Source organism: Muscardinus avellanarius, assembly GCF_963383645.1.
Source record: "Muscardinus avellanarius genome assembly, chromosome: 16".
Lineage (NCBI taxonomy): Eukaryota > Metazoa > Chordata > Mammalia > Rodentia > Gliridae > Muscardinus > Muscardinus avellanarius.
In genome coordinates, this window is record NC_137802.1 from 28,925,208 (window position 1) to 28,937,579 (window position 12,372).

At 42.4% G+C, this 12,372-nt stretch overlaps 1 protein-coding gene across 1 annotated transcript in view; it reads right to left on the reverse strand.

Annotated features, from left to right (window-relative positions):
- MYO1D (myosin ID) overlaps nucleotides 1–12,372 on the reverse strand; it is a gene marked incomplete at both ends in the record, with an annotated part of 391,969 nt that overhangs the window by 122,115 nt on the left and 257,482 nt on the right. The window contains one exon of the mRNA XM_080713600.1: nucleotides 8,565–8,678. Within this exon, the coding sequence (XP_080569726.1) occupies nucleotides 8,565–8,678 (114 nt within the window). The remainder of the gene's footprint in view (nucleotides 1–8,564; nucleotides 8,679–12,372) is intronic.

The following is a 12,372-nucleotide window of genomic DNA, read 5'->3' on the forward strand; positions in this document are numbered from 1 at the left end:
GGCAGTTTTCCAACAACTGGGAAAAGGTGAATTACGTACTTGATATTTGATGACATTATAAAAATATTATTATTATTTTTGCAATATGGGGGAGTGAGCCCAGGGGCACTCTATCACTGAGATACACCCCAGGCATTATACAGACAGGGTCTTGCTAAGTTTCTGTGCAACTTGCCTCGAACTCGTGATCCTCCTGTCTCAGTCTCCTCGATAGTGGGATTACAGGCATGTTTTATCATGTCTGGTTGAAATATTAATTTTCTTAGATATGAAAATGGCCCTGTGGTTTTGAAGGAAAATGTCCTTATCCTTGGGAGATGCACAAATGAGTATTTCAGAGGTGAACTGTCATTAGAAAGATACAAAACAAATATAAGAAATAAACTTTATTAAATCTGGGGAGGTGCATAATTTACTATTCTTCCTATTGCTCTGTAAGTTTGACATTTTCATAATAAAAAGTCAGTGGGTAGCCAGGTGTGGTGGCACATGCCTTTAATCCTAGTACCTGGGAGGCTGAGACAGGAGGACTGTAGGTTGGAGGGTCAACCTAGTGAGTTTTTGTTTCAAAATAAAAATAAAAAATAGGGCTGGGGGTATATCTTGGGTTAGAATGTCTCTGGGTTCAATTCCCAGTACGAACGAATGAACACACACACACACACACACACACACACACACACACACACACACACACACACACTGCAGAGGGTTAGAATTAGCGCTGAACTTTGAGAAAACAGAAAGCTCTAAAGTTAGGAAAGATAACCATATCAAAGATTTCCTTTACATTCTTTTTTCCCCTTGATACTTGAAGTAGAAACTGTATTCTAAAGCTGGTACTGAGTCATAGCTCTGTAAGTAAGTGAAAAATGGCTAGTGTTCATTTCTGCTACACGAAGTCTTAAAATAAAACAACAAATATTTTGGAATTATTTAAGTTTGGCATGGGGGAGGCCAAGAAGTCTGGTTATAGTTCATTTTAAGTAACAAAATCTCTTCTGATATTGGGGATTGAACCCACAAGCATTCTACCTTCAAGGTACTCCTCCAGCCCTTTTTATTTTCCTTTTGAAACAGACTCTCCCTAGGTTGCGGAGGCGGGTCTTGAACCTGAATCCTACTGTCTCATCCTCCTAAATACTGGGATTACAGTTGTGCACCACCATGCCCAGCTGCAACACCTTTTTTTTTTTTTTTTTTTTTTTTTGCTAAAGATTTAAAGAAGTTTATTAGAAAGATAGAAATAATGAAAATAGAAACAAAGCTCCATGCCAAAATGGAATGTGGGGGTGACTCGAAATGAATACACCCTGCAACACCTCTTTTAATAAGAATGTGGAACTGTGGACTGTGGCTGAATATGGCCAGAAGGCAAGTTTTGATCTGGCTTCTAGGACATTTTAAAGTTAGTTGGTAACATTCATCAGTCAGGAGATTTTGCATAGAATGTGGCTTCTGGGGTTTCCCCGGCAAACCCAAAGCTTTGGCCCTGGACTTGGTGTGCCACCGCGGGCTGGATCAGGGCAGTGTCTGCTCCGTGGTGGCAGCGCTGCATGCATTTCTGTGCCTGTCTGACTCTCAGGGCCCTGTGGCCATGTGTCAAAGGAGATGGGCCAGTGGGAAGCTGTCCCTCCTGAAAGGACTCCCTTTACCACCTGAACTCTCTTTCCCTTCACAGGGTATGTTGGGAGGGGGTGAACTTGAAAGGGGGGGATCCAGAAATTTACTGTTATTTTATCTTATTTATATTTTTCTGTGGTACTGAGGATAACACCCAGAGGCACTGTACCTCTGAGATACACCCCCAGCCCTATTTTTTATTTGAAACAGGGTCTCACTAAGTAGCTGAGGCTGGCTGCAAACCTGTGATCCTCCTGTCTCAGCCTCCCAGGTACTGAGATGTTAAGTGTGTGCCACCACACCTGGCTTACTATTATTTTAGAGTTCATAGATTCTTGTATAACTGTAGCAAGGCAAGGTGGCACATGCCTATAATCCAGTACAGGGGAGGCTGAGATTGGAGGCTTGGAGATTTGAGGCTAGCAAGAGATAAGACCCTATCTCAAAATAAGAAACGCTAGGATGTCGTTCAGTGATAGAACACCCTGGGGTCCAATCCTCACTACCCCACCACATACATTCAAAACAAAACAAAATGGCCGGGCGTGGTGGCGCAAGCTTGTAATCCCCGCGCTTGGGAGGCAGAGACAGGAGGATCACGCAGGTTCAAAGCCAGCTGCGCTGACTTAAGAGACCCTGTTTCCAAATAAAAAAATAAAATAGGTCTGGGAGTAGCCCGGAGGTAGAAGGGCTTCCTGGAACCCCAGTACCACCAAAACAAAACAAAACAAAACAAAACAAAACAAAATGAACACCTGTCTAACAGTAGTTGAAAGAGTCCCTGGCACATGGAAAACCAGTAGACGTAGAACACAGTAGAGAAAGACAAAAGGGACACAAGGACATGTGATTTAGACAACTGTGGTGCTGATGAGCAATCGGCAAAAGACAGTCCTGTCACCATGGCACAACACACACAGACAGACAGACACACAGGCACGTTCTCTAAGTTACCATCTATTTGGTGAATAAAAAGTATACTTCCAAACAACTCATGGCTTAAAGAGGAACTCATGATAGAAATAACAAAATAATTAGATCCGAAAAACATGGCTAGTTAGTATCACATATAATGTGGAGTTCAGCTTAGTTCACTCTTAAATATAAACTTAGAGTCTTTGGTGAATTTAAGAACTGAGGCGGTTAAGTTGCCCTCAACTAAAGGGGCTAGAAAAGAATAAACCAAAGAAAGGAGAAAAAGTCAGAGAAGAGGTGAAAGAAAGAAAGAAAGAAACCCCACCAAAATAATACAATAGGGCTCTAGCAGAATTGATGTTGGACAAAACGGGAAAAAGCATATATCATAGCCCGGCATCGTGGCGCACACCTGTCGTTCCAGTACTTTGGAGCCTGAGACAGGAGAATCGCAGGTTGGTGACCAGCCTCCAAAACTTACTGAGACCCAGTTTCAAAATAAAAAATAAAATAGAAGCCGGGTGTGGTGGCGCAACCTTGTCATCCCAGTATGAACTGGGAGGCTGAGACAGGAGGATAGCAGGTTGGTGACCAGCCTCAGCTACTAAGTGAGGCCCACTGAAACTTAGTGAGATCCTGTTTCAAAATAAAGAATAAAAAAAATAGGGCTGGGGGTATAGTTCGGAGGTAGAATGTCCTTGGGTTCCATCCTGGTACCACAAAAACAAAAACAAAACAAAACAACAACAAAACAGGGCTTGGGCATAGTTCAGAGGTAGACCGCCCCCGGGTTCAATTCCCAGTATCAAACAAAACACATATCATCCATACTGGGAACACAGGCTGGGCACAGTAAGTCCAGGTAGGACGGGGAGCTCTTTACACAGGACCTTCCATAGGTTACCAGCAGCAGCATCTAATCAAGCTTCCCTGTGCAGGGGCTGCAGGGATGGAGATTATTTTATTTTATTTTATTTTATTTTATTTTATTTTATTTTATTTTATTTTTGGTGGTACTGGGGTTCCTGGAAACCCTTCTACCTCCGGGCTATACTCCCAGACCTATTTTTTTTTATACTTTTTAATTTGGAAACAGGGTCTCTTAAGCCAGTGAGGCTGGCTTTGAACCTGAGCGATCCTCCTGTCTCCGCCTCCCAAGCTTGGGGATTGCAAGCATGCGCCACCACGCCCGGCTGGAGCTTACTTTAGATGAGCTGAGAAGCTGGTGTTACTGGTCCAGGGCCATTCCTGGCTGAGCAATCCACTTTCCTGTCCCTCTGTCTTCAGCTATGTCTCCACCTCCAGGCTTGGCTGATCAGATAACCTTGTCTGCTTCAATCTCCTCTGCGATTTCCTCCCTACGCCTGTGCCCCACCATCAAGCTTTACTGCTTCTTCCTTTTTCTCTCCAACCCCCTTTTTATAGACGTATAACAAGCATAGTGGTGTGCACAGATCTCAAGTAAACAGCTCCATGAGCGTTGCCCTATGCGGATCCCACCAGGTCAAGCTACTGAACACTTCCGGCCCCCAGGAGCTGCTCCCTCCCCGCTCAAGCCTCCTTGCCTTCTGCTTAAAAAACCTTTCTACCAAGTGCCAGGATTCATTCCTTAACTCCTTCATGGGTTATATGTCAACTTGTCAGGGAGGCCTGATTACCCTGTTTAAAACTGTATGGTCACACGTCCTATCATCCTTGATTTCATTTTTGCTTCTATCACTTTCTGTGGACTACATGTGTGATTATATGTGGACATGCATACTCATACATATATATACACATATTATACATACATATATATATATATGTGTGTGTGTGTGTGTGTGTGTGTATATATTTTTTTTTAATTAAAAAAAATTTTTTTTTCTGTCTCCCATTGGAATGTAAATTCTATGAGGATAGACAATGTGACTGTTCTGACATTCCGGTATCCCTAATACCTATGTGGCTGGAACATAATGGACACTCAGTACTTATTTGAATTGAATGGTTTAGTTATAGAGAGTATGGCTAGACAATGGTGCAAGGCTGCCTAAGATCCCAAATGAAGGTAATTTCTTTAGCAGGTGTAACTTACCCTTCCCCCCACCTTTTACTTGGAATCCATTAAACTTGGGAGGCTGAAACAGGAGGATCATAGGTTTGCAGTCAGCGTCAACAACTTAGCAAAACCTTGTTTCAAAAAAGAATAGGTCTGGGGGTATAGCTCAGAGGCAGAATGTGTCTGAGTTCAATTTCTAGTAAAAAAAAAAAGAAAGGAAAGGAAAAAGAAAAGAAAGAAAGCCCTTGTATTTCTATTCATTACAGCGCAAGCTCTAGCAGAAAGAAATGAGCACCAGGGAGCTGCAGCACCTGGGGAGGGGCCAAGGCAGCTCTCCTCAGCAGGGAGGGCCCCAGGTCTTACCCCACAGATGGTGACCTGCCCCTGTGCCTATTAAAGTTAAGCCGCTGGGGCTCTTAGCTCCTGCTGGCTTATAAAAGTTCAATGAGTTTGGAGACTAAGGAGAGTGGGAAGGCTGGGTATTTTTATAGTACATTAGGAAAGCAAGAAACACTCGTCAGCTATCGCCTGGCTGGGGCAGTTAAGGGCACGGGGCTGGAGGTTCATGAGTGTGGTGTGAGGTCCTGTTTGATAAAGACTGAGATCTAAGCGACTGGAGCAGAGGTAGCGAGGAAGAGGCCAAGGTCCTCTGATGACCTGGACTACTGGAAGCTTTTCTCTCTCAATGCTGCTTCCTCCTGGGAAAAATCCAATGACCTACCCAATATTATGCATGATCCAAATGTGGCGTGAACCTGGGGAAAACAGTCAAAAACAGTAGAAGGAAGAGGTCAATTATGCGCCAAATGAACTGGAGGCGTATGTTCACGCCAGGAGAGGCTACGCACAGATTTTCGAGTGTTCAACAAGGAACATGAGTGCGGGTTTGAATCGTGCAGATGCAGTTGCTATGGTGAGGCCCCGGCGCAGCTGTGGTGCGCAGTATGTTACTGCAGGGCGAACTGAGAAGGGTTTGCTGGGGTGGGCGATTCTGACCTCTGCCGAGGGCTGACCATGCGAGAAAGAGGTGATTGCCGGTAAAAAGACACAAAGAGAAGTAGAGAGATAACGAACGGGAGGAAATTAAGGCTGCCCAGCGCTCCTGTTGCTAATGGGCTACAGGACAGCATGGCCTGGTACAGCTGCTTGGGAAGGAGATGGCGGCCAATCCTGGGTTTCCATGGGATCCTGTTCCCTTTATTCCACGTCCATCCTTATTAAAATAAAACGCTTCTTAGGATAATATGGAGTTCTTCAGAGCCAAAAAAACCTAACTAAAATAGGAAAGGAGCCTACATAGAAGAAGGAAGGGTGTGAGAAGAGAGAAGTGTAAGACCCTTGGCTGTACTTTTTATTGGCTACTTAGTTCCGAAAGCTTTCCAGTTTGATTCTAAACATGATGTTCCTATCAATTTTCTTTCCTAGAATAATTCATAACCTTATGGAACTGAAGGGAAATTAGAGTTCGTGTAGCACATTAAGAGAGAAGAGAAAACGGAGAGTGGATTTTTATTTCATTTCCTTCAGTGATCTTCTCCTCACCATTTAACTGTGGATCTTCTTGAATAATCTTGGTGGCCCATGCCTGCAATCCTAGTACTTGGGAGGCTGAGATAAGAGGATTTCAGGTTTGAGACCAGTCTCAGCAAAATTAGTGAGGGCCTCAGCAATTTAGTAAGACACTTATTACTGGTTCAAAATAATAAATAGGACTAAGGGTGTAGCTCAGAGGTAGAATGCCCCTGAGTTCAATCCCTAATAAAAAAAAAACATAATAAAAAATTTCTGTGATCTCCGTCTTAGCTTCCTAAGAACTGGAGTCACAGGCATGCACCACCATATCGGGTGGCCTTTTTATTAAAAGGGGACAAGGTGTAAGTGTGAGGGTGTGTGTGGGTGTGGGTAGGGCGTGACATAATGAAGGTAAAATCCCGGCCCCATGATCAGGGCAGTCTGGAGCAAAGCCAGGAATAGCTTGCCTTCTTTGTTTCTTATAAACCCAAAGGACCCCTAATGTACCAAAATAAAGCTACAAAACACTGTTTCCTATTCCCTTTTGCAAATATCAAGAGGGTTTAAAATGAACTCTAAATAATCTTCCTCATAGATCCTAGTATTGGACAAATACAGACTTCCCTCCTGAGGAACTGAAAGACAGAAAAATCACCTATGAAAAGATACAGTAGGATCCTTCTGAAGAACCAGAATAAAAAATCACTTGTAAAGCAAACCCAGTTAAACACGAAAACAGCACCACTCTCAACAAATCTCACAGGGACATTTAAGCAGACATCTACTCAATTTCATGTTTCCAACAAAAAATGCTTATGGAAATGGAAAATCCTAAGGAAACAGTGAGCAACAGGAGATTTACCTCGAGATCACACAGAGAGCAAATAAGTATGTGTAAACGCTGCTGGTGAAGAGATCTTCTGGAAGCCGCACAAACTTTATATCTAAAAGAACAGTAATGTTGTCACAAAGACGTTCTTTACTGTTTTTCTGTTTGATTCCATTTCCATAAAAGACAGACTTAATAAAAAATAAATAAGAAAACGATCATATCAGAACATTTAAGCAGAAAATAGGATTAAGGCTCAGATAGTCCTTACACAGTGTGTGTGTGTGTGTGTGTGTGTGTGTGTGTACTGGGGATGGAACCCAGTGGCATTATACCTCTGAATGATACCTCCAGCCCTATTTTATTCTTTTATTTGGGAATGGGGTCTAAGTTGCTGAGGCTGGCTGTGAACCTGAGATCCTCACGTCTCAGTCTCCCAAGCACTGTGATTACAAGTGTGTTCTCCCACGCCTGGCTCTCCTAACACTTTTTTCGTTTGCTTGTTTTGTGGTGGTAGAGACTGAACTCAGGTGTGTTCAACTTCTGAGTTATATCCTCAGCCTTTTAGAATTTTTTTTTGTGATACTGGGGTTCCTGGAAACCCTTCTACCTCAGGGCTACACTCCCAGACACCTCTTTTTTATAATTTTATTTGGAAACAGGGTCTCTTAAGCCAGCGTGGCTGGCTTCAAACCGGCGCGATCCTCCTGTCTCTGCCTCCCAAGCGTGGGAATTACAAGCGTGCGCCACCACACCTGCTAGAATTTTTTTTTTTTAAAACGGGTCTCACTAAGTTGTGGAGGGCCTCATGTTGTGAGGCTGGATGTGAGCTTGCAGTCCTCTTGTCTCAGCCTCCCAACTACCGGGATTACAAGTGTGCACAAAACATGTCTTCATTAATCTATTGGGAATATTGGCTCCTCCCTATTTAAAACTGCAATTTGACTACAGTAACATATACATACCACCCATGTTCATAGCAGCACAATTTGTAATAGCCAAAATATGGAACCAACCTAGGTCTCCAATCAACAGATGAATGGATTGCAAAATTATGGGAAATACACACAATGGAATTCTACTCAGCTATAAAGAAGAACAAAATTATGTCATTTGCAAGAAGATGGAAAGACCTGGAGAACATTGTGTTAAGTGAGATCAGCCAAGCACAGAAAGAGCAGGGACATATGTTTTCTCTAATATGCCCAAACTAGGGAGTATTAGGGATACCAGAGGGACTCCAGATAATGGAGGGGAAACCTCAGCAAAGCTGAAAGGGAAGGGTAGGAGACAAAGAAGGCTGAGGTTGATTAATGGAGGAGCTACATCCGAATATGTGTAAAAGTATGAATGTAGCGTGGTCAACTGGACACTCACTGTTGGGAGGGGGAGGGGAGGGGAGGGGAGGGGAGGAGACGGCACCAGGCACAGTCTGAATGTATGCCATTTTCAATATGATCCACATACGAAACAAAAATAAATAAATAAATAAATAAATAAAACTAATTTGTTAAAAAATGCAAGACTGGAATGCAAGGGGTCTCTACAGCTGCAGGGACTCAAGTGGTCAGTCTATTGACCCTCCAGTGGCCCATGAGTCCAGGTTAAGAATCTTTTATCTGGAGAGGAGCACAAAGTACTTACATTGTACAGAGGGATCGTCTTCATCACCTTGTACTGTTTAGTGGGATCCATTTTATACAGGTGACGGTCGGTGACAAAAATAGCTCGGTCTTCCACTTTACTAAATCGATTCACCTGTAAGCAAACAAACCAATAAGCCCGAGAGTGTCACAAGCATGAAGCCAAGCCGCCTGTCTGGGGACATCCAGGGGCAGAGGCGGCTGACTCGGGACGCACTCTCTCACACAGGTGGACGCCGTGCATGGCGCCCAGGACAGAGCACTACTCAAAAGAGTAGCAGCTCCCATATGTGTGGAATTTGGCAACTGGAAGTTTCCTGCTTAACAGGAAAAAGAACATAAAATAAAGCAAACAAAAAGATCAACAACAACAACAACAACAACAACAACAACAACAACACACACACACACAAACAGAAGAACTAAAAATGTGTGATCAAGATACCATTAAGAAAGGGGAAAGACAAATCTGCACAGTGGGGGAAAAGTTTTGCAAATCATCATTCTGATAAGGATTTTATACTAGGGCACACTAATAACACAATTCAATAATTAGGAGATGGCCCGCTTTATACAGAGTAATGACACGAAACGGAGTAAATGATGGGGGGGGGTGAGACAAGCAATTAATGGGTAAAAATAATTTCATATGTTTTAGGAAAATAATACAAGATGATGTGATTGTGAGAAAATGTATGTGTGTTTCTGTAAAAAAGAAATAATAATAGCTTTATCTAACTCTTTCTCTTTTTACTTTTGGTACCACAGACTGAACCCAGGGGCATTCTACCTATAAGCTACACTCTTAACTCTTTTACTCTTTTTTTTTTTTTTTTGTGTGTGTGTGGTATTGGGGATGGAACCCAGGGGCATTTGACCTCCGAGCTACACCCCCAGTCCTATTTTTTATTCTTTATTTTTAAACAGGGTCTCACCAAGTTGCAAGGGCCTCACTAAGTAGCTGAGGCTGTCCTCGAACCACGTTTCTCCTGTCTCAGCTTCCCCAATGCTGGGATTACAAGCGTGCGCCACCACGCCTGGCTTCTTTTTATTTTTTTATTTTGAAATGATCTTGTTATGTTGCCGAGGGTTTAGCTAACTTGCTGAAACTGGCCTCAAACCTGTGGTAATTCTGTTTTAGCTCCCAAGTACTGGGATTACAGGGTTAGCTTATAGCATGCTACTTTATTAGAAGAGGGTCAGAGAATGCCCCCATTTGCAGGTAAATCTTTTTTGTAAGAGACAGAATCAACCATAGGACATTTCACAAATAAGTTGTTAGTTGCTTGTTAATTAGTATGCTTCAATCTTAGACTTAGGTAACATTTTAATCAAGGAACCTAGCAATAAAAGCTCTTAAGCCCCTGAAAATTTTCAGTGACTAGAAAGAAAGAAAAAGCATGCAAAACAAATAAAAGCAAACTCTTTCCAACTAAAATAGAAGACAGAGTTGTGATAATGTAACCCTGTCCCCCTCCCATGCTCTTATTTCCAAGACACAAATAAAGAAGCTAGAGATTAATTTGAAAATACTGTTAGCATCAATGGGCTGCTCAGTTAATTAAGTCGAGACCTATAGGAGGTGACATAACAGGACCTATTGCTACGGGCAGGATCAAGCAAACTCAAGTTCAAATTTGAGTTTGAATATTATTCAATCTTCTCCTATTGCCTCAAAGTTTTTCCACTCTGGAAATATTTCCTTAGTAACCAGAGCATATTTTTCAGCCAACTTGACAAAAAGAAAAGAACCAAAAACCAAAAATGATGTCTGTAACTGAGAGTAAAATAGGGTCTAATATGATAGTTACTGTTCTTGGTAAAGAGCTTCACACAATATCCATTTTTCTTTTTTTTTTTTGCCATAGTAGGGGGCTGGCACTTCTCAGGAGACTTGGACCATGGTGAACTTCCTACTAGCACTGCTCTCTGGCTCTGCACAACACTAGTTGTACATAAAGCTTTTGGAAACAAAGGGTTCCATGGTCCAGATGGTTTGAGAAACACTGCAAGCCACAACCCTCACTAGGATATTCATAACCCAGGAACATACTCAAGACTCAGAATTCTGCATTTTAACAGCCTGTTTAGCCCATTCAATTTATGGAAGAAAAACAGATTTGGTGAAACCCGCATTGAACAATGATCATCATTTACGTCAATCTTAGAATGTTGAGCAGAGAACATCTAAATGGGATCTGAACAATAAACAAAGCAATGCTTCTCATCTTTTCTGGAGTCAAACTCAGAAATATGTGAATGTGGTGGAAAAAAATATGATTAAAAACCCTCGTCGCACAATTTCACAGGGTCATTCGGAGTCAAAATGAAAAGGCCACATGCCGGGCGTGGTGGCGCACGCTTGTCATCCCAGCATTTGGGAGGCTGAGACAGGAGGGTCTGGGTTTGCAGCCAGCATCAGCTACTTAGTGAGGCCCTCTGTGACTCAGTGAGACCCTGTTTCAAAATAAAGAATAAAAAATCAGGCTGGGGATGTAGCTCAGAGATAGAATGCCCCTGGGTTCCATCCCCAGTACCACCAAAAAAAAAAAAAAAAGGCCACATGTCCTTTTTATGATCTATCCATGAGTTCATCCAAAAGCAATGACAAAAATACCCCAAGACAGCAACGGTGTGGAAGTTCTTTTTGGAAACACTTTATTCTTTTATATGCAGAAAATGTAATTTCTAGAAAGAACATACCACAAATCTTTACCTTCATTTTCGGCAAATCAGAGCATCCTTAAAACATGAATAAAGAGTGTGTTGGCAGGGCATCAGGTAGCAACATAAAAGTTTTAGGTTGCATAACTTTGCCATCAAAATAGCAAAGGAAGAAACTCCACATAGATCTGCGAATCCCAGACTTCATGCAACTGTGGCACAGGATTGATGTTTTTCTTCCACTTAAGTCCATAAAGTGACAAAAACTAGATCGCAGACTTGGTATTAAAGATCTCATATTGTTCCTTCTACTCAAAGCAAAAATCATCAAAACAGGGGAAAAAATCCCTACCCTCCTGCTTTTGGCTAAACACTTCAAGTGATCTGCTTATAGGTTTAGTCAATACCATGAGGGCCAGAGAGAGCACTTCCCTGGAGAGTCAGAGCGGAGCCAGCAGTGAGGGGGAGAGAAGCTATTTGCAGAAACCACTCACCTTAAAAGACATTTTGTAGCTGTGGTTAATGGAAAGTGGCTATTTCAAAAAGAATCAAAGGGTAAAGAAGAGGCTTGGCCAAAGTCACAGCAAGCCTGCCTGGGTGTATCTTTGGGGCTGAAAGATTCTAAAGAGGACATTATCTAAGCTACGGTGTGAAGAAAGAGCGTTTGGCATTGAACTTCGGGATACAGTAACATGAATAAGAATTTTTTCACTTTTTCATCCAGTAGAACCCAGGATAAAACTATCAGACACAAAACTGTCATTGCTGGAGAGAGATACCAGGCCCTTGGCAGTAGATGACCTAATTTTCAAAACCACCCAACTCTCTTTGATAAGTTGTTCTGATGACTAATTTGGCTTCCTAGATATCTTGAGACTAAAAAAGAGGTGTAATAGATATAAGGTAAATGTCTAAAAAGGTGTGCTTTTAGCTGGGCATAGTGGTGTGCACTTGTAATCCCAGCATTTGGGAGGCTGAGACAGGAGGATTGCAGGTTTGGGGCCAGTCTCAGGTACTTCTTGGTGAGGCCCTTTGCAACTCAGTGAGACCCTGTTTCAAAATAAAGAATAAAAAATAGGGCTGAGGGTGTAGCTCAGAGGCAGAATGCCCCTGGGTTCCATCCCCAGTACCGAAAAAAAAAAAAA